The sequence below is a fragment of the Gymnogyps californianus genome, chromosome 21, assembly GCF_018139145.2.
Source record: "Gymnogyps californianus isolate 813 chromosome 21, ASM1813914v2, whole genome shotgun sequence".
Classification (NCBI taxonomy): Eukaryota; Metazoa; Chordata; class Aves; order Accipitriformes; family Cathartidae; genus Gymnogyps; species Gymnogyps californianus.
In genome coordinates, this window is record NC_059491.1 from 2,367,311 (window position 1) to 2,390,684 (window position 23,374).

The 23,374-nt window shown below is 36.0% G+C and overlaps 1 protein-coding gene across 2 annotated transcripts in view; it reads right to left on the bottom strand.

Moving 5' to 3' along the window:
* The window catches only part of PRKCZ (protein kinase C zeta), a 66,170-nt gene that overhangs the window by 21,261 nt on the left and 21,535 nt on the right, over positions 1 to 23,374 (bottom strand). For both annotated transcript variants that reach the window (XM_050909335.1, XM_050909334.1), the window contains exons 6-11: positions 14,477 to 14,562; positions 11,349 to 11,480; positions 10,082 to 10,163; positions 9,330 to 9,382; positions 7,133 to 7,321; positions 3,987 to 4,084 (exon numbers count right to left, since the gene is read on the bottom strand). In XM_050909335.1, coding sequence (XP_050765292.1) covers positions 3,987 to 4,084; positions 7,133 to 7,321; positions 9,330 to 9,382; positions 10,082 to 10,163; positions 11,349 to 11,480; positions 14,477 to 14,562 — 640 coding nt within the window. The remainder of the gene's footprint in view (positions 1 to 3,986; positions 4,085 to 7,132; positions 7,322 to 9,329; positions 9,383 to 10,081; positions 10,164 to 11,348; positions 11,481 to 14,476; positions 14,563 to 23,374) is intronic.

The window sequence follows — 23,374 nt, forward strand, 5'->3', positions numbered from 1 at the left end:
ATCATGGAAGTGTGCTAGAAGATGACAAAGGTAAAATTGTCATTCATTTGAAAAAGACATAACAACAACAACATAGTTACATGACTATCTCTTATTCAAAGATGTTGATTCTTTTGACTTTTAAGGAACAAAATTCCACAGTGTAAAATTTGCTCAGTCAGTGCACTGCTTTGAATAACATCTGATTGACTGAAAAAAATAAGCCTGCCTGAAACAATGTTGATTATTTAAAATAAAGGTTTTAAGATTCAAAAATACTTTAAAAGATGCATCAATTTAAATTCAAACCTTTCTTATTAAATCTGACAGATTTATCCTGATGTAATAATTATTAAATTGTTACTCTGCTTGACTAAATATTGTTCTTGTTTAATAGCCAAGCTGCAGCATCAGATCTGAAGAGCTTTGTAGATGAAGTGTAGTTTATATACACCTAAGATGAACAAGGTTTCTGCATGGGCAAAATCTGAGAATTCTCATTTGTATTTTTGATATAGTTTTGCCACTGAAACGTCATCATCTTTTAACAATTACTTCATCATTAACAATAATTAATGAGTATCTGGCAATATTACAGAGATCAATATGTTTTGTAGGACTTGTGATATTAATTAAATATATAACTATGAAGCATGCTGTTTGTGCTGTTTCAGTTCCTGAAAAGCTCAGATCTATTGAAAGCAAGATGACTTAAGACTCTACTTAGAGGAATGTAACCCAAATTTACTTTCAAAAAAACTGTAAGTTTTATCTGAATAGCATATAACACAATAATCTTTTTTCCAATTAAAGTTACATGATCTAGCACATTATTAATATACACATACAAGATTATTCCTATTAAACCCTATGATCATCACTGAACTCCTGATACACTGTTAAGAAACATACTGTCATTCCCAGAAGAAAAAAAAAGTTCTATTTTATTTGTATAGATAGACTGGGACTAAAGAATTTGAGGACTGAGAGACTCAATTCACATATGTCCATTATTTATCAGAGATGAAAGCCAGATTTTGTGAGCTAGCAGGACAGAGAATGAAATCCCACCCTCCCTTGACTTTGCCAAGACCTTTATCTGTAGAAAAAGGTGAATTAAAAGAAAACGTAATGGACCCACTTCTGTTAGTCTCTACATAGCATATGCACTAAATGGAAGATCTGGGCACAGAAAGGCTGCAGCATCAAGGCTTATTAGTTCCTCTGTAGAACAAGTTTTTGAAACAGTCTTCTCAAAACAAACATGAGAAAAGCCAGTTGGGGAAAGATATATAGGTGGAATCAGCCATATAAAAAGACTTCTATTACAGTTTGCAGGAAAGGTTTCATCCTTGGGAAAATATGATCCAGGCAATGCTGCCAAGGTCAGAGAGACCTACAGGATAGAAACATGCTGAGTGAGAGTTTCTTATGAAGGTTGCGGCTGTCCCAGGAGGCAGTATTTCCTTATACACCTAATTTTCCATGAGCTGAAAACTCCTTTCCATATATCCACACACTGGAAAACATTCCATTTGGAAAACACATGCTCCAGTCTCTCAGACCATTCTAATTCGTAACAATTAAAGAAGATTTTTTTTTTTCCCCCTTTGAAAAGGATTCTTCATTTGAAACACTTAAAGTGTTAAAAACTTTAAAAGTAAACCAGCAAAAATTATTGGATACAACCCAGCTTGCAAGTCTTCCAGTGGCCTCCCCACAAGAATATAAACACTAAACTAAAATTAAAGAAACAATAAATAAAATAGATAACCATGCCATGAGTATTTTATTACAGCATTCCTGATATTTTTTGCTTCCAACTTTCCTATCCTATTTAGGAGCTTCCAATGTTTTATCACCATTCAGAACCTGCAATTTAAAGTTCCTTGTGTCAAGTCACGTTCAAGCACGTAAGTGTGTGAATACCGGTAGTCCTCGCCGTTTTTAGAAGGATTTACTCAAACACCAATGATTATGCAGGATGGAGGTTTCAGATTATTGCCATCCTTGGAAGACACTTATCTGGCAATTCTGGGCAAGCCCAAGGCACATATTTTATTACAATAATAAAACAAGCATCAGTAGTATCTGAAACAATGTAAACAGCTACATTTAGCATCAATTAGCATCTTTAAGTATACATTTCTTTTATCTTAAAAATTTATTTAAAATTATATTTAAGAGAAAGAACACGTTCTTTTGCAACTTTTCCCCCCTCTACAAGTCCACATATACACAACCTGTTGTCATATTACAACTTGTTTTCTTTGGGCCAGTTAACACAATCTGATGTTGATTAATTTATTCACTTGAAATCAGTTTCGTGCTTCTCTTTGTTCCTGTAATGAGGTCATAATTTTATCGTTACAGCTACAACGAAATTGTGAATTCATGACATTATGGCTATATCCATGGCAAATGGCTGAAGTTATAAACAAAAAACTATAGTTTCACTGCAAGGAGAAGCTAGGCTGGAAAAACAGGACTCCTGAAGATACAACAGGAATATAGAAAGCTTTGACTACGTTCAGCATATTTTTTTTCTATTTCTGCTCCTCAACTATGTCAGCGTAGCTACCAAAAGTGGTACGCAAAAGATCTTTCTATTGCTGACTTCAGCCTTTTTCTTGTTTCCAATATTTATAAGAAACCTCATTCTCAATACTTCGCCCTGCCCAACCACTTAAATTTTTATATTAGATGTTCAATATTACTTAGTATTTGATGAGAAGGTGTTTGTGAATGTTGGTTTAACTTAAAGGGTCTTTTACAACAGTTTGTTAGTTGTCTAAAGATATTTTTCTTTTTTCTGTCTGCAAGACAAATTTCTTTTGGTCAAATCCTTAGTCAGTCACCTTTGGAGATCATTCTTTCTCCCCTGCTCCAAAATACTCCCTAGTCCACGTACCTTCAGAACACTCTTCATAGAGCTTCTTTACTTGCTTTATCTTAGCTATGTTTTCCCTGCTAGGAAAATGCTATTTCCTATGACTATAACCATTAAGGGGTTGAAAGTTTGGGGACTGAAGAAATCGTACAGTGCATGGCTTCGTATTTTAAAAACTGATAATACATTGTAATGAACAGGTGATTATTCTTAAGGATAAATTACTAGACAATCCATGAAAACTTCTTAAAACTGTTTGCACTCTACACTGCAAGCCATTCAAGTAAGCCATATAGAATGACTTTTATCTTCTGATACATATGGCACCAGGCATTATAAAAGTGTAACAGCAAACAGGTGCCTGTGAAAACAAAAAACCCCAACAAACCTCAAAACCCCACACATTGAAATTCCCCAGTGACATACATAAGCATGGGCATGAAAGTTCTTCTTAATTTTCTTCATATTCCAATTGCAAAATAAAAAGCAAATAATCCACTTCGGATTGTGCATACAAGGACAAAAAAAATAGTATTTCAAAGTAGCTAAGAGTTTATTAAGCACTTTTTCAAATAAAATCACATACTTCATCAATATGTGCTAAGGGCGCATAAGCCTCCTAGGTAAAAAAATACTTCATACACATGTAGGTTTTTAAGTTATTATTAAAAACTATTATTACTGAGCAGCCCAACTCTTCTGCCATTTTGAAGAACAGAGAACTACAGTTTGGCCCTCTAAGAACCAATTTGGCCCTCCTCAGAAGAATCAGGAATTATAAACTACCTCTTACAAAGCTCTGTTCTGCCCCGCTACCATCCTCCTATTCCTGAAGCCACATGGCCTGTGCTCAGGAAGACAGTGCACAGTTCCTCCTCTTTCTCATTCATCTTCTGCCTTCAGATCTGGACCTGGAAAACCCTGCCTTTTTCTCCACACATTGGCTAAGCTACCCTGCTAGAACTGGCTTTGTTGTAGTAGTGAATCCCTGACGATACTAACGCTTCCTTCCAAAAATTACTGACTATGTGATGGCAGTGGTTATGTTTGCTTTATGAGAAGCAGTTAGTACAATGATCAAGATTTTCAAAACAAAATAATTTCAGATCTTTCTTACCGACTTGTTGTTTGAAAGCATGAATGTAAACCAACTAGGAATGGGTTACTGGATGCCTGTTCAAACACATGTTTCTCTGTCTGTACCCAATCAATATCCTGAAATAGAGTAATTGAACAATCAGAACTCCTGCTGGATAACCACTGTGGGTATTCCCAGAAAAGAAATTGTGAACATCTATGCTCCCTTACATATACCATCATTGTTACATATGTTCTTCAGAAAGACAAACCCCCTAAAATCTGGAGGAAGCTATAAAACATTTAATTCAATTATATATTCAGAAGTTTCTTAACCATTTAGAAAGGTCTGCACAAAATTTGAGCCATTTAAAAATACCATACATCTGCAATATTTGATACACTGCTCATACTGCTTCATAGAAATAAATTCAATTATCTTAGACAAATGATCCTAAGGCTGCTGGGGCAACCCATGCCAGTAACACAAGCAATGTGAATCTCCAGTTTTTAAAAGGTTCAAATAAACTGAACTTCATTTTCTCATCTGAAACTCAAAATGAATTCAATGAAACTATCAAATTCTGATTAGTTTGTCCAACCAAAATAATTCTTAAAAGTATCAGAGACTACCTTTAACACTTCAACAGGGAGAAGTCCTGAATACCCAGTGCAATACCATATAATAAAAACCTATCAAAATTTGAATGATACTAGCATAGTATTGCAAAATTCACATCCATAATAACAAAGCATTTAATAATTTTTCATATAACCACACAAAATTTAAACCTTACAGACAACTGGTTTTAGCAGTAGATATTCACTCTTCATGCAATACACCGATCATGTTCCACCCTGCAAACACTCAGTATCAGTACCCTGCCAATAAACTAGAAATATAATTGTTCTAAAAATTCTCCATTTCCAACAGATACTTCCAGCTTTCCAACCAATCTGGAGACAGCAAAGACAGATACTGAGAAACCAGGCCTTCATGTCAAGGACAGTTAGTGAAACTAAAGTCTCAATGGAAATCAAGAAATGTCACCATCAAATTAAATAAATCTGTTAGGTTTTGTGTTCAGACACTCCTGAAGACATAACACCTTGGAAGGGTAGACCTGGGTCCAAACATGAGCCAAAAATCCAATTTTGGATAGAACAATAAACACGTCCACTTCTTTTTGTTTTTACTGAATAAGCTTCTCTTTTAGTCTTTAAACTAACCTCTTCATTATTGCACTTGTGTACTAGTACATTAGTATTATACTAGCGCACTACTGTTAACAAGATTATGCTTAGAAAAAATTTAATAGCAGAAGCCCAGGTATTTGATTTGCTCCAATCTCATTTAGAAACGAATCTTTACTTCTCTCCAATATCAACCATTACCTGGAAAGCACTAGCCGATTTAAACATACTGATACTTGCTATGCAATTAATTTTCTTTCTCCATGAAACACTTAGTAGGTGAAATTTCCATTACTTGCAATACCTCATGCATTCACAGAGTTCAGTGAATTTCCTATCAATTCCCAGAATTTCATTATACAGCCTATCTTATAGAAAAGAAAAACCAATTAGCTCAATCTTCTATGTAATTATCTATGAGAGCCACTATTCAAGAACGACTTTTCTCATCTACCTCTGATTCTCAGGAACAACTGCATAACTCCTGAAAATATTAGTTTTCTTTAGCTTCTACCTTCTTGGAAAAACACATGTTAAAAAGGAAACAGTAAATAAACCACACAACAGTCTAATCTTTGGTCATAAAAAGAAACATCAAATAAATGAGCAGGCCAAAGTATTTTAGAAGAACTTTACAACTTACTGTCCTAACACTAGCCTCTTGAATAATGACAAAAATGGCAGCCAGAGAAACTGATTGAAACTACCAACACAATTAGTACTTAAAACAATGTGTTTTGTTTTTTTTTTCCAACATCCTACTTTCAAGAAATCCAGTCTTCCTAACAGCGTAAAATTAATATAACACCATCAGCTTAAAAATTGCATTCTATTTGAAAAATTCACTTTGTATTGTAAGAACAGCTGTATAAGAAATTCCCTATGAGGTGAGACTGATTGTCCTTCTCTTTTTTATTTTATTAGAGTTTGGGATTCCACCCACAAGGATGACACAGTACTTCTTTACTCTTCAAATATTTAATGGTGTCATACTTTATGTACCCCGTCATACACACTGCAACTCCTGCATGAGCATGTCACACTGCAGCATTCCAATAAAGCTGGTAGCCTGACAACACTTGCTATCATTCTGTCAGGTCTCTCAGCTGTTTTATAGGGCTGTGGTCTGACCACATGCATTCCAGTTACCCCATCCCCTGTTCCATTACTTAACACAGCAGGTTCCAGTCTAATGGCATTGTAGGTGGTTCAAATCTGCCTTCCTTGCTTGCTGTGATTGCTTCATCACATTTAAGAAAAAAATAGAATGGATATAAAATCTATACTTTTCAAGAAGTGTGAATATTACAGGAAAAAGATGAAGGGGTTTTTTTTTTTTCTTTTTTTCTCCCTCCCACCCCCGCTTGTGCATTTGAGATCCTGTATTAAAAAAATTTCAACAGGATTTTGAAAATAATCGAGAAATGCAGCACTAATTTCTGTGGCAGACAGAATTTTTTTTACAAGCCCGTTAAACCATAGTGACCTCAAATGGCAGTACCATAATTTTTTTTAAACCCATGGAAAAAAACAATATTCCAGAGTACTGTGTCACTTGCACATAAGCTCTATAATCGTGACTGTAAGAACACAGTTTCAGCTCGTATTCTGAAATACAGACAATATTTTGCAGCTACCTTCATTTGCCTTTGAAAACATCTTTGTTTTCTTTCAAAATTAAGTGCCCAAATTCCACCCTATTTATCTCATCACTTACAGATTAGCACATCCAGGTTGGAATATTTTTCACATGCGTTCTACTAAGACTATTAATAATTGTTAATTGTTATTAAAATAAGGGACATTTATCTGAGATTTAATCTTGGTGCTTCATGCAGACAGTTGATGACAAATGAGTTCAAAAGTCAGTAAAACTTCTAATACAGAAATGTTGTCTAAAACCTTAGCTGCTTTCTTAGTTGAATGTTTTTTTTCTAAAGCATACTAAGTTTTTACGATATGTAATAGAATGCAATTAACACAGACTTTTACCTCATCATCATGGACCAATTCTTTTTTCACTACTTTCATAGCATAAATTTGATCATTCTTTTTTAACCGAACTAAAAGAACTTTGGCATAACTTCCACGTCCGATAACTCTGATTAAATCAAAGTCCTGTAGTCCAAGCCCCTGAGAAATCTTAATTCCATCCATTCCATCAATGACTGGTTTGATATCCTGTATAAAAAGAAACAGATGCTAGAAACAGAAGACATTTTCATAACAAGTAACTATTACAGCAAAGAGGTCTTTAACCACTGGACAGAATTTGCTGAGTTTGCTTGCCATTGTGACTGGCACACAGATCTGAATGGCTGATTATAACACATTTGTTTAGAAATGTTTGGTTGGTATTGGTTTCGCTCTTACTAAAAGTTACTGTGTTTTTCAAGGCAGTAGTAGTTCGTTCAATGAATCATTTAAATATTCCCTACTGGAAAACAGAAGGCAATGCCTTGAGAAATGAGGTTTTATTCAAATTCTTGAACTGCAGGCCATGCAGAATTATCCTTTGCACTAAGTGAAGAGCATCTTTCATTTCTGACAGATATTGTAGTACTAATTAATAAAGGCTATCTAAAAAGATGATGGATAAGGAAACAATAATTTGCCATTGAATATACTTGTCGTGGTTTCAGTTGAGGCAACAGCTGTCTAAAGTTCGCTACAGTTTTAATGAAAACAAAGATTTTTAATAGGTGCCTGGGAACATACAGAAGCAGATGCCAATTTCTCAACTGTGAGAATTTACAGGCAATATTCCACTGTGAAGAATGTTATTTTAAAATTCATTATTTAAAAAGATAAAATTTATCTTGACTGTTTGCTGGAATTAGATGTGAACATGTGAGACTGAAGATCAAGCAGGTGAACTAGACAAATGCAGCATGTACTTTGACATTTCATGTTTTACCAATATATACAATGCTCTGACATACTTCTGTGGCCTATTTTTATCTGACCTCATACTACTGTACTTGTAGACAGATCAGCATTCTGCTGAACTATGGAAAGTATTTATATAAAGAATCTTGATCTAGGATTGACTGCTATTAGAAGAGATTGCTCTGAGCTTAAAGATTCTAGTCAACAAAGCTCCCAGAATGCCACTTCCTCTCTGTAGGATACGTTAAATTATTTTAGTAAAGCTCAAAAGCAAGGTGGGAAAATCAGAGCAGCATAATTCAGGACAGTTGAGCAAACAGCACCTATCACAATTTAAACATAAACAGTATCTACCTGAGCACTAACCATAGCAGAAGTCAGCAATTCTAGATAGCAATTAAAATTCTCTGACATGTTTTAAAGTTATACCCTTCCATCTCTCAATTTGAGATAAAATCTGAAGACACGTGACTGAAAATAAGGCAGTCACTTACCCAAGAGCAGGAACTACTCAAGTGTGAAATAATGGTAGTGACAAGTATTGTAGTGGAAGTAGAGGGGAAAAAAGGTGCAGGCTTGTTAAAAGTGGGATATCAAACTAACCGCTAGTGTTCTGCAGAGTGCATCCTATTTATTTTAAATATGCCAGAAGCATTTTTAAAAGAAATGTCTTGAAGCCCTTTAGAATTAAAGTGTATTGGGATTTTTCAAACTGCTTTAAGGGAATAACATTCTTGGTATGCAGAGATTGTGTCAGGCCATCTACAAAAGAGCTGAAAAACAGAGTTTAAGTGTATGTTATTCTACTTGTATTTCCACAGCTGTCTATAAATTACTATGTATTATTTACATGAAACATTTCAGAGAGCGGATAGTTAATGTATTATCAGACTGAACCAACTTCCATAATGATAGCCTGTAGAGGTCGCCTGAGGGTGATAAAGGGTGTACATCCATTAGAGAGAGCAGACAAGACAATGTCAAAGCCACCATTTGTTGCAAGGGCCAATAAAGTCAAACCTTCTGTTAAATCACTGTTGTTCCAATACGAATGGAGGGGAGAAAAAAAAAGAAAAAAGTCTCTCTCACATCATGGTTCTGATAACAAGAGCTGTATACAGAAGAAATCTGAAAAATCCAACAAAAATGCTTAAAAAAAATTTTTTTTTCAGAAAGAAAACCCAGACTTGTTTTTTTAAAAGGTAGCAGAAAAAATAGGACAAATAATTAGCTATTTTATAAAAAGTTGTATGATTAAGAGTGTGTAAATGTGAATTACAAAAATATTTTTAAAACATACCTCAGAGTCATCTTTAATGTTGTCATGTTTCCGGTTTGAAGGAATGTAGGGAACTGGAAAAGAAATCAAACAAGTAGTGTGGTTATTAAGGCCTTCATTAGAAATAATTTTACGAATTGATGAATGGAAAGATGATTTAGTAGCTTAGGGTCAGCAGTTTGCTTTAAATACTATGGTACAGTTGATCAAATTTTTCCACTTTATTCTTGTAATCCTGACAGCAGATCCTAAGGGCACTGCAGAAACAACCAACTCTGAGACAGTAAGAAATTCATCAAGGAACCTTTGAGCTCATAACAGTATCTGACAAAGGCCAGAGTAATTTTGGAGAATGGGTACGATAAATGGGCCCTTAAAACAAGACAGGTTAAACCATCAAAAAATAGCCTAGAAAGAGTACTCCGAATTGCACAAAATTAAGAAATACTGAAGGTGCACTTATATTAGCATCATAGTTTGGAGCTGAAATGCAGGTTGTTTTAAAAAGTAAATCTATTGTTGCCAATTGCTCCGTGCTTAATTTCACATTCTAGAAAGGTTTCAGAGCATATGAATTTAGGATTAAACCAAACCAGATTATATGCTTCAGAAGTACATTTACTGTAATTGAGTCCCTAACAAGCATTTAGTCCATGGGACTAAACTAGAGCTAATCCAAAGTAAACTTTAAAAAAAACCCAAACAGGTAGAGTGGAAACTGGGCCTCCAAGAGGGGAAACACATGAATTCCAACTTAACAAGAAAGTACTCACTTCCATCAGTTTCTTCTGAAGGGAGGTCAACTTCATCATTTTTATCATCTATCTGAGGTTCCTGGGAAGGCATGACCGAATCCTTGAAAAATACATGAGTTACATAGGAAAAAAACGGTTTATGCAGTTCCTTTTAAGTGAGTATGTCTTGCCATATAACTACAACACAATGAGAACCTTACATTTGTATCTTCCAGAATGAAAACTGGATTTTGTAGAAAGTATTTCCGAATACTAACATTTTGTAATGCATTATAAAACCAGACTACCAAAAGCCTAAATGTTGTCAGCCATTCTCTGCAACTACAACAGATGTGTAGCTGTCTTCTAAAAGAAAGATTAGTATATTTTATTGCAAAGTTCAAATTTTAATTCTGTTTAAGACTTCTGAGTGTTTCATATGGAACTGCAACAAAGTAAACACTTCAGCATGACGTTACACACTCATTTTAGAGCACTGGCATACTCTTTTCCTGTTTAAAAAACAGGAATTGTTACTCATTATGCAAGAGTAAAGATCACAATACTAAATAGTTTTATAGTACATTTGGACACCGGTCTCATTCACAACTCATAATGAGACATGTAGGACTATTCCAGTAGGTATAGCAACATGCATAAATTGGCAAAGAATCTAGTAATGTCAAGGCAAGTCACATGCAATACCAATGAAGAAAAACACTGGTCTAAGTTTTGAGTTAGAAAAAACATGATGCAACAACCAGTGAGATACTGGTTATAGTCTGTGATGATTATGGGGAAGGGCTAAAATTCAGGGATACAGATTAATGTTTAAAGTCTAGGAAAGACACTAGCATTGCCACTGGAATATATGAGGGATGAGAACAGTACCGGAGAAACTGAGATGGCAAGAACATGAAACAAGCCTTTTTGCAAGCAGTAGTGTAAAAACCACACAAGCGCCTTAGTTGTTAAAACATTCCCATAGGCTAAAAGGAACAAACGCTAAGATTGTCAATGACAACTCTTTATCTATCTGTAAAATACAACATGTCTACTGGAGAAGTCAAACTCAAGCTTGCTCACACTTAAATCATATCACAAGTTTTCTTTTCTCACTTTGTCTCTACTGCTCACAATCCAAAGTCTTATCCTTCATAGACATTTCAGAAACTGAAAACTAAATACAATCAAGTGTTATAAATCTACAACCACACACAGCATTTAATTTCTTAGGATGCACATCTACACACAGTAACACAGGACACTATGAAACATCTGAGCTTTATACAGAATGCAAACTTACCATATGCCTTTTGCAGGTCAGTGGAACAAGTATATGACAACGTTTATGGACCAACAATTTGCAGTTGATACACTTGTAGCCTTGCCTTCCGAGACCCCATATCCTTTCACTGCACTGGCCACAATACGCTCTCTAAAAGCCAGAATGCATATTATCAATTCAATTATCAGTTCCTTTCTGTAGGTGAGTAGTTATCTAGCAGCAAGAATCCACCCCACAAGAACCCATCCTAGTCACCTCCTAATAGATGTTCAATAATAATTCTTTTAGAATATCCAAGGTTTCCCTAATAACTGAAGGTTAAATTTCATACTTAGAATTCAGCTAAATGCAGTCCTTTTTAATGAATGTTAAGAAAACAAATATCTCAAGCAGACGGAACATATTGCAGCCTAACATTAGCAAATCATTCTTAGAGAATAAGTATATTTTGAATTTCAGGTTCTGACACAGGTTACCCAAACAAAACTGACAGGAATTTGTACTACACAATTATGCATAAAAAGCACCCAAACTGACCGCTTTGGAGAACACTGGCACAAAATGTTACAAAAGACAAGTTAAAGTATGAATAATGTTCTACATCTGCACCTATATACTTTAGCAGTGGTAGAACATCAGTAGAAACTTTGCATAATTAAAACTTATCTATCAAGTCTGATGTAAAACCTCGGTATGTTGCACTGTTTAATATCAAAAATATATGGCCTTTTTTTATACATGTGACAAAATGGCATCTGAATAAATTAAACCAAAATGAGGACAAATTAAGAAGCCAGACATTCTACTGCTGACTTTAACAGGGCAGGTCTTTAAATAATTTTTCCAGTGTATGTGTGCTGTGGTCATTTTATCCACTTTACCCAAAGTGCCAAATAGCAATCTGAGATTCTTACATGCCAAGAAGTCACCTAGTCTCAGTTATCCCTCTACGCAGTGCACAGGTTGCCAACGGAAGACTTACTCATTATTCCTTATCTGCAAATTTTCTCCAGTAATTATTGTAACAGACTAAGACACTGCCTGTCATCCTGCAAGCTGCACACAAAGTCCTGCACTCATCCCCCATTTCAGGCTTAGACAGAACTCTGCAACTGTCCCAAAGCCACAAAACAGTGAAAGTCTGTTCCTCCCAGCAAACTGCAAGTTAAGAGTGCAGTTATTCAGATCCTCAGACTAATGAATCACACACGGTGTCCTGCCCAAAACTGTTAAGCTACTATAAATCCTTACTAGTAGTATTAGAAAAAATAAAAAAGAAAAAAAAAAGAAAAAACCAAATACTAATCAAAGAATGGATCTTTTTTAAAAAACTTTTTCTATATTGCCCTTTTCATATTTTGACAGTTGTAGAAAACAAAATTTAACTACATCCCATTCATCTGTACAACCAGTCCTCCTTGATCAGGAGAAACCCAAAAGGCACCGCCCAGGAAAAAAAAACAAAAAACATACTGCCTAATAAGAGAGGAAGCCTTTGACATCTATAGCCACTTCTTTCAAAATTCCTGGTCCATCAGACTTCCTTCAGTATTCTTGTACAGGTTTGGCAGCAGTAATATTAAGACTAAATAAAATGTCTTAGGCCCTGGAAGTGACATACAAGAAAATAATCTCATTTACTTCAGTCAGATGCAGGGAAGCAAGGAGGGAAGAGGAGGAAAAAAAAAAAAAAAAAAAAAAAAGATGTAGGGGCAGCTCCCAAATTCCTTCAGTAGTACAAGTATCCCTCTCATATCTCTCCAAAATGCATACAAATATGCATAACAAAGAGTTAACCTTTACATTATGTTCAACAAGATTAAAGTTTAGATTCTTGCATGTGTTCATTTACCTGAATTATCTGAAAGTTTTAAAAGGTTATTTTGAAAAAGGAATGAATTCATAACGTAATACTCCAGACTTAAAAACTCAGTCAACGTTAAAATTTGTTATCTAATTCAGTAATACATATACGACCATAATTTATTATTAATTAATACATTTTAATGTCACATTTTACAGTTCATGTCAACTTTATTACTAACTGCAGTTGGATATGGTTTGTGTTCTGGCTTTATATGATTTCATTTGTATACAGACAGCTGTAACAAAGTAGCCTTGTTTAGGATTGTTGAAAAATGGGCATGCTAACGAGGTTTCAAAAATCTTGATGTGTATATTCACTATCTGCCTAATTTCAATTAAAACATCATTATCTATAACATTATGGATTATTAATGGGGTAGGTATGCATTCACAATGTTTCAAAAAAATGTTTTAGCTATGTAGCAGATAAGCACAAAAAAGTATATATTTCATACCACAAATTAAAAAAATTGAGTTGGTACACCACATTATACAAATGCATGTTATAATTCAGATATATGACATTTTTCACATGTCTAGTGATAAGATACTGAGTTTTAAGGGGCTTTTCCTTCTTTCAATGCAGTTTTGGAATGGGGAGCATTAGACAAAAATGCTAATTTCATTTAAAAAAAATGTTACTGCTGAATCAAAAAGTTAACTCACCTCACTGTATTCAGTTTTGTACGGAATTCCCAAAAGTGTATACTACATTTGTATATATGCTGCAATACTTCAGCATAATGGGATAAGTGAAGGAGGTGGCTCAGCTTTAAAGCTACATTCACTTGCTTATGTGGATTAAGTCAGATTCTTAATGCAGTTGTATTTTAGCCCAATAAACCAGGTATTTTTTTTCTTACTTAGATTACATAATACCTCAGATTCAAAACAGTTAAAGCTAACATCAAGAGCTCTAATCTTTAAGAATGACAAAAATTACTGAAGCTAAAAGATGATGCTAACAAGCAACCAAAATCACAGTGGAGAGGAGAAAAGCTGCTCTAAGTATGCGTCAGTTTAAATACTCACAAAAGCAGTTTTTTAGAGACTTTAAAAACAAGTAATTTCCATCAATCATATATTAACTCCATCCCAGATTCAAAGACTTCCAAGTTTTTCTGATTGTTATGACCTGAATAACACTGTATAGACTGAGAAGTCACAAGAATAAGCATTTGCTTTTCCTTTCAACACTCAAATGCAGAAAAAGCACAGACTGAGAAAACAATTACCACAGAACATTACCAAAACCCAACATTTTATGCAATAGTACTCACTCTGTTAAAACGTTTGGCTTGAAACAAATGCCCATTCACTCGGTACAGCTTCCTCCATCTTCTGGCTCCACGTCGGTAGATTGATTCTAAGAAAGAAATTAAAAAGGTGTAAAGAAGCAGCATGGTAGCACAGCAATACCAGAGACACTATGTTAAGCAAGTTGTGACTTAAAACAATCTTGCTTTTCTAAATATCAACGCACAGCTAAAATCCCTGCTGTTTTTTTTTTTTTTTTTTTAAAAGGCAGCCGTAAATGACAGCTTCTGCAGGATGTGCTTTCACCACTGCCTCTCCCTTTTCTCTATCCCTGTCTCTTTTCCCTCACATGATCATAATCTTGTTACAGTTTCTTGGCTGCTTGCTGTTCAAGCTCAGGTGAGAGGGACAGATAACTGTTAAAGAAACAGCTTCCACTGGTAAAATTACGATGTTGATCTCACAATGTCACCTTCATATGTAAACATGTAAAGGATGTTTGGTGCTCATAATGCTTTAGATATGCAATATTAAAGACGTTACAAGTCTTGAGAGTTACATTATTTGACTTCATTTTTATCCTGCCATTAAACATTACAAAAATATTTCTTCTGTTAGAGAAACAGTTCAAGTGTAGGTCTGCAATTATTTCTAATATATTCTAAACATAACAAGAAATCATTTAATCTGTTTAAGCCAGACTTTCCAAGAGGCCATACATGACAGTACCTAGCATCTACTCCAAATTACTTTTGTTGTCACTTTCACATACATATGTGCAATTTTTGTGTGACTGGCTGATTAGAGAATTTGATATTTAATATTAAGTGTTGAAAAAATGTGTTGTGCAACACCAGTCCTATTTAGAGCTGCACACAGCTGTAATGGTGACACAGTCAACCTCTGCCACATAACCAGGATCACGAGCTTTCCATAGCAGGCAATACAGTGGGTACTGGGTGAAGTGGCGAGTACAGGGGGAAAAGAAGAGGGGGGTGAGTTAAGCAAAAAATTCAGCAGTGATGTTAAAACTGACAACATACTCCTGCTATCAAGAAGCTAAAAAATAAGAAAGTCAGATTTGGCAAGATTTTCATTCACGAATAATTAGTTCTAATTACACCTATTAATAGATTCAAATTTAGGAGTTCTCAAAGTTTACTGTAATATTTAAAGTTAACGAGCATATTTTAGACAGTGAGACAAGTCTGACACATCCTCTTAAACATTTCCAGGAAAAGTATTTTACAGTGTTTTATAGGTGTTATAATGTCCTCTTACTTCAAAAAGAAATGCAAAAGACTAGAATAACTCTTATTTCAATATCAACATTATTTTAAAGCTATGTTCAGTAACATAAGTAGGATTTTCCAATACAAAGTTTTATTTGTGTCTTTTTAAAAAGAAATTATTTATATTAGTTATAATGCAACTTAACACAGCTGGCAGCTTGTATAAAATATATTTCATCTACTTCAAACAGAAAAATTGGTAAGTACAGCAGTTTCATACAGAATGGAGAACTAACCAGCATAGGAAGTATAAATAACTCTGAGGAGACAACAGTAAAATATACACTTTTATGGTGTCTTGTGGCTGGCTACATATATGCTATATTTGGTACCTAGGTACACTGGTTCTGCCAATGAAAACAACTCAGTTTCATAATAAGCAATTGTACTTGGTCAATATAAAATGATCCTCACTTCTTCCCTGTCACCTTAACAGGGTCTATCATACCACTTTATTTTTCTCTTTTAGAAAAGTTGCAACTTCTCCGTAAGAATCTCAATCAGGAAGTTGAACAGGGGAAGGGCATTGTGTTGTGGTTTTTTGTTTGGTTTTAAACTGAGAGTCCAATATTACGTTAGCTGTTAAAGCTGTCCTTTAATCAGTCTAATACAAGTGAAACTCTATAACAACCAATATCGTACGTAGAAAATTATGTAATGTTAACTTAAATGCCCCAGACAATACAGCAAAGAACATTTAATATAAAAACTTTGATAGACTTGATTGATAAACATTGCTACATTCTGACAAGGTATTAAACTGTAAATTTATAATCCTCAGAAGTTAATGCAAAACCATCTTAAAATTTCCTCTTCAATGTTTCTGTCTTTCAAGATTTAAATAGTTAAGTTTTAAATATCCACAACTTAAAGATGAAGTCTTTTTTTTCTTTAATAAAACACCCAAACATTTTCACTGTCAGAAGATAATGTAAGTAGTAAATAGTTTCTTTGTTGAAAAATTATTTTAACTTAATATTGAGCAAGCCAAAAGTCACAGGCTACTGACATACTGTATTGGGTTTGTGTGGCAAGGTTTTGGTAGCGGGGGGCCTACAGGGGTGGCTTCTGTGAGAAGCTGCTAGAAGCTTCCCCTACATCCAACAGAGCCAATGCCAGCTGGCTCCAAGACGGACGCGCCACTGGCCAAGGCCGAGCCCATCAGCAACGGCGGTAGCACCTCTCTGAGAACATATTTAAGAAGGGGGAAAAGTTACTGCGCAGCAGCAATTGCAGCCAGAGAGCGCAGTGAGAATACGTGAGAGAAACAACTCTGCAGACACCAAGGTCAGGGAAGAAGGAGGGGGAGGAGGTGCTCCAGGCACCAGAGCAGAGATTCCCATGCAGCCCACGGCGAGGCAGGCTGTCCCCTGCAGCCCATGGAGGTCCACAGTGGAGCAGATATCTACCTGCAGCCCATGGAGGACCCCATGCCAGAGCAGGCGGATGCCCGAAGGAGGCTGTGACCCTGTGGGAAGCCTGCGCTGGAGCAGGCTCCTGGCAGGACCTGTGGCCCCGCAGAAAGAGGAGCCCAGGCTGGAGCAGGTTTGCTGGCAGGGCTTGTGACCCCATGGGGGACCCACGCTGGAGCAGTCTGTTCCTGAAGGACTGCACCCCATGGAAGGGACCTACGCTGGAGCAGTTCATGAAGAACTGTAGCCCATGGGAAGGACTCACACTGGAGAAGTCCATGGAAGACAGTCGCCCATGGGAGGGACCCCATGCTGGAGCACGAGAAGAGTGTGAGGAGTCCTCCCCTGAGGAGGAAGGAGCAGCAGAAACAACGTGTGATGAACTGACCGCAACCCCCATTCCCCGTCCCCCTGTGCCGCTGGCAGGGAGAAGGTAGAGAATTCGGGAACAAAGTTAAGCCTGGGAAGAAGGGAGGGGTGGGGGGAAGGTGTTTTTAAGATTTGGTTTTATTTCTCATTATCCTGCTCTGATTGACTGGTAATAAATTAATTTAATTTTTTCCCCAAGTCAAGTCTGTCTTGTCTATGACAGTAATTGCTGAGTGATCTCCCTGTCCTTATCTCGACCCATGAGCCTTTTGTTATATTTTATCCCCCCTGTCCAGCTTAGGAGGGGGAGTGATAAAGTGGCTTTGGTGGGCACCTGGCATCTAGCCACGGTCAACCCACCACAAATACAATGTGTGAACACTGACTGTAATACTGGGTCTGATTTTAGATACTCTTTTTGTCCTTCAAAAGCAAGGCGCATAAGAGTATTGAAGTTTCTGTGACTCCACAAATCTACAGTGCCGAATCTGCAAACATTCATGTTACTCTATTTGCATGTGCAAATGTTTACTTTGCAAGCCTTTGAAACAGACATTGCACTATTAAATGAATTGTTAACAATTTGGAAAAAACCCAACTTCTCAAAGGAGCTGAAAGACTGCTTGCCACAGAAGTGGCAGATACTGTTACTAGAATAGAGGTGTATCACTTGATATGTTTGATTCATAGCTCTTCAAAATCTGCCAAATATAAACTTTAAAGCAAACAAAAAAACCCTGCTTTTCCAAAGTGCAAAGAAAATTTAAATGAGAACGTAGCAAAACTATTGCAAAGTTTTTGCCTATAAATATGCTCAAACACAAACATCAATGAAAAACTGTTCCACCATTTGTGGGATGACTTTTCACCAAGAGAAAAAAACTTCACAAGGATTTTTTCCAAAATAGCTAATTGATTCATTAGACAAAGCACCATATGGAGACAACCTAATACATCTGTCTTCTGAACATTAGCTTATCACTGACATGAGGAATATTAAGTGAATGATAAGTTAACAAGCAGCTTGTGCTGATGAAGTCTGTAAATAAAGGAGCAAGTCACTTCCCTAATTAATGATAAATATTAAATCATAGTCAGAGTTTTATATCATATACTTGTGAGGCAACAGTCTAACAAAAACTGAACTTAATATAGCATAGCTTTAAAAAGTAGGAACCCCTACAACTTACTGCTACGACTGCCACTAATTCAGTGTAGGGTCTAAGGCAAACCGATTCCTATTCCCTGTCTCTAAAAGGGGCCAAGGTAAAAAATGAGAAAACAGCAACCATTCTAAGATATACCTTTATATCACAAGTTCTATTATTATTACACAATAAGATTAAATTTATATGACAGAATAATATGTTCTTAGTATTATCAATAATAGTATTCATTTTTGTAATCCATATTCAGTCAGTGGCACCAAGCCTAGTTGGAGTCCAGTGACTATCAGTGTAGCCCAGGGGACAATATGGGCTCCAATCCTGTTCAACATCCTCGTTAGTGATCTGCATGGGGCAGAGCATACCCCCAGCAAGTTTGCTGACGATACAAAACTGTGAGGAGTGGCTGATACACCACATTGTTGTGCAGCCAGAGACACCTCAATCCCTGGAGAACTGAGCAGGCAGGAACCTCATGAAGTTCAAAGGAAAGCACAAAGTCCTGCACCCAGGGAGGAATAACTCCATGCACCAGTGTACGCTAGGGGCTGACCAGCTGGAAAGCAGCTTTGAAGAAAAGGACCTGGTGGTCCTGGTGGGCACCAAGCTGAACATGAGCCAGCAATGCACCCTTGTGGCAAAGGCGGCTAACAGTGTCCTGGGCTGCATTAGGAAGAGCATTGCCAGCAGGTCAAGCTAAGTGATCCTTCCTCTGTACTCAGCACTGGTGAGGCCACATCTGGAGTACTGTGTCCAGCTCCATGCTCCCCAGTACACGAGAGAGTCCACAGAAGGGCCACGAAGATGAGTAAGGGACTGGAGTATCTCTTATATGAGGAGAGGCTGAGAGAACTGGGACTGTTTAGTCTAGAAAAGAGAAGGCTCAGAGACATCTCAATGTATACAAAAACCTGAAGGGAATGTGTAATTAAGGCTAAGTCAGACTGTTTTCAGTGGTGCCTAGTGACAGGACCAGAGGCAATGGGCACAAACCGAAACACTGGAGGTTCCATCTGAACATCAGGAAACACTTCTTCACAGTGAGGGTGACCGAGCACTGGAACAGGTTGCCCAGAGAGGTTGTAGAGATATTCAAAAGCCATCTGGACATGAACCTTGGCAACCTGCTTAGAATAACCTATAGAACTGGACTAAAATGTATATTCTATGTATCTAGTAATGCACTCATGAAAGAGGACATCCTCCTTAAAATTCACTTAAGGATAATGGCAGATTATAAAAAGAAGTTTGGTTTTTAATATCATTATTATTTTGAAGCATTATCAGCTTCAAAAATCCTAGCTAGAGCTATACTAGATCAAAGAAACCATCTTGAACAATAAACAGATTCTGAAAATGGCAGAAGTATATATCTTGAAATAAGAAACAAACTATTTATTGGCAGTGTTCTGTGAGACCAAAGCTCTAATCTTAGTATGCATTTCACCCCTACACTTCATATGGGAAAAGGATACTTTTGAACCTGAAACAAAATGTTTTCGTACATGTTTCTAGAACACTTTAGAATAAAACAAGTAAGGGATTCCATGATTCTTGATAACCAAGAACTAAAACAAGTTTTTACAGCCGTGATTGATCCCAGCCACCTAGAAAAAGGAATGCCATCACAAAAGCATGAGTATTTTATTACTGTGTTTAATGAAAAGGGCTACTTTTTCATTTATTTTACAGTACACATCAGTTAACTCATTAAGGACCTGGAGTTAGCTGCTTGGAGGCTGAAGGAGATATCATACTCCTAATTAAACAAAGTAATATTTCCTCTCTGATTGATATTAAAGACAAGGTTTTGCCTAACAAACAAGAATTTTTTTGACTATTCATTTGGTATGTGAACAAGTTTAGATGAAAACTCAAAAGATATTTTAAGCCGCTAACAGGGATAACAAATTTTTATTGGGGAACACAAATATATATTCTAATTACAATGAATGTACTGAACTCTATCTACTTCCAAGACTGGAAAATTGGAGGAAAAAAGATACTGTTTTTCAAATTAAGCTTACAAGGGAAATAAAAATACTCAAACTGAATGCCTGAAACAAAATTAACCAGCTGTCTCTACGTAAAAAGCAGTGTGAAACAACTGACTGTTGCTGTTGTGCAATTCTTCCCTCTGTTGTCAAGCTGTGCAACTACATCACTAATGCACAATGAACCTTGTAAATATATTTAATATTGGTCTTTCAAAGACATTCCCTAGGGTTGGCTTTTTTCATCTTTTAAAAAATATTGTAGAAGCAGCTTTGAAGGAAAAAATTAAATACACAAAAAAATTTAGTTGTGGATATAAATGGATGAGCAATTTGTCTGTTGTTCAGCATTCATTCCAAATTAACTCATCTACAAAAGATACTCCCCCAATTCAATAATGACCTCCTCAGAACTTAGCAGAAAGGATGTGAACCTTGCCTTTGAAAACGTAACTTGGTAAAGTACAGAGAAATAGAAGGCAGCACAATTATTTTTCAAATGACAACATACTTTCCCAGCCCTGGAGAAGAGAAACAATTTAAAAGACAGGCCCAACCTGCCCCCAAGCCCAAAATATTTTTTCCATCTGAAAGTTTAGAAATGCTTGTATTTTCCAGAATATGTAAGAGAATTAATCAGTTGTCTGAACAGTGTGGTTTATACCAATGAATGGCAGTAAGATGGCCACAAAAAAAATTATTTCCTCTGCATTTGGATTTACAAATGCAATTCCAAAGTCTGCTTTTATGTGATCAAACTATAATGAAATCTTTTACTATACTAAGCACAGAGATAATTTGCTATTGCTGCAAATCACTTCAGAGATTAATGCAACTTGTTTACAGGCCAATTACACTGCCTGCCAGCTGGCCAGTATGAGAATGCCCAGTTTTTGTTTTGTTCTTTTAATGTTTTGCTGAGCAGACAAGCGAGCATTCTTTCAAAACCAACTCATGAGTTACAAGTAGGAAATTGATATTGGTATTTCAGATAGACTCTGAATTAGATAAAAAGATAACAAAAATAATTACATGTAAAGATAGAACAAATTTTGGGAAAGTAAATTCTAAAGAAATTTGATAGTATGTTGTTTCACATATCTGTTACTTAATAGATCCCAAATAGTTAAATTGAAACAATAAAACTGCTTTCTGAAGCATGTAACAGACATACATTGTATGGGATGTTAATTGTCTCTTCTTCATATTATGAATAAGCTGCTATGTACAACTGCCATTCCTTTTCAGAAGTTAGAAAAGGAAAAGAGAGTATCCTTAACAATATACAGGTATTAAGTGCTTTCACCTCTTGCAGTTAGTAAAATGGTCAGAAGATAACATTTTATTTTTTTATTTAATTTAAAACTCATTAGCAGTTGGGGAATGTATCCCCATCCTTCTTTTCTTTTTCAACAGACACTGAAATTAACTACAAAGTCAGATCAACCTCGGGGGGGGGGGGGAAATCAAGCACAATTAAGACAGCAATAATGACAAAGGAAGTGTACTACATATAGCATCAGCAGAGAACCAACAAGGAAATAAAACTCTCTCAGAACAGTAATATTTACCCAGCATTTATTGCAACACAGCTACAATCCTGTTTGAGTATCCTATTCCCCACTGACTTACAAGGGGGTCAACTGACTCCTTCAGGACTGCTAGGTGGAAAACCTGTCCTCCATACTGTTTTCTCATGCATGATCTCTTGGTTGCTCATATTCATATCCTTCTGTTTAAATGGCTCCATGCCATTGCAAGGTGATAAGTCACATTTACAAAGACAATGCCAATAAAAACAGAGCTAACATCCCATTTTGAAAAAGTCTCTGCTGCACTGATGCTGTATGCCCCTTTAGATCAATCACACCTGTTAATGCCTTATGCTTCTTCTTGGTCTCCAAGTTAAAAAGCTCATTATGAATGGCAATTAGAAAATCTGGATTGCTTTGTCATTAAAAATACTGATTGCATTCAAAATATGAGAAAATTAAGAAACAAAGGGATCTAAAAACTATTTTTAAAAATACAGGCTTTCACTTTGAAACAAACAAAAAAAATACCACCTTATATTCACAGAAATACAAGAAATAAAACCTTTAGACAATACGTAAGTTGTCCTTAAAAGTTCCCTTTACTTGTGATCAACGGAGGGACTGATCAATTGGAAAAAATATTGTGGATGAGGCCTCAGAGATGCACCTCAGAGACACCCAGTGTGGAAGACAACAATTCATCCTACCAGGATAACAAGCAAGATAGTTACTTTAGCTATCAAACAAACAGGAGACATCCAAGGATTTGACTGCTCTTGAGCGAAAGAAAATAGTCAACTGATACTTTAAAAGAGATATCTAAACATTTAGTAGCAAACAGTTTACAGCATTATTTCTTGAAAACGTAATGGAAACGTAACCCTCCAACAATCATGGCAAAAAAAAATGCATGTTTCTGGCAAACAAAAAAAAAGAATGACTTAAAAAATCTCATAATAAGATATAGCAAACCCCACCTTTTTAATTGATCCAGGTTGCCTTAACATCAATTATAAGAACTGTAATTGTTTTGGTTAGGCTGCTGAGCGCAGTACGGCCCATGGCTAAAGTAGCCATCTGTCTGGCTGGGATACAAGTTGGGCAATGCACAGGAACAGACAGTTATAGCCTGAACCTCATGCAAAACTGAACA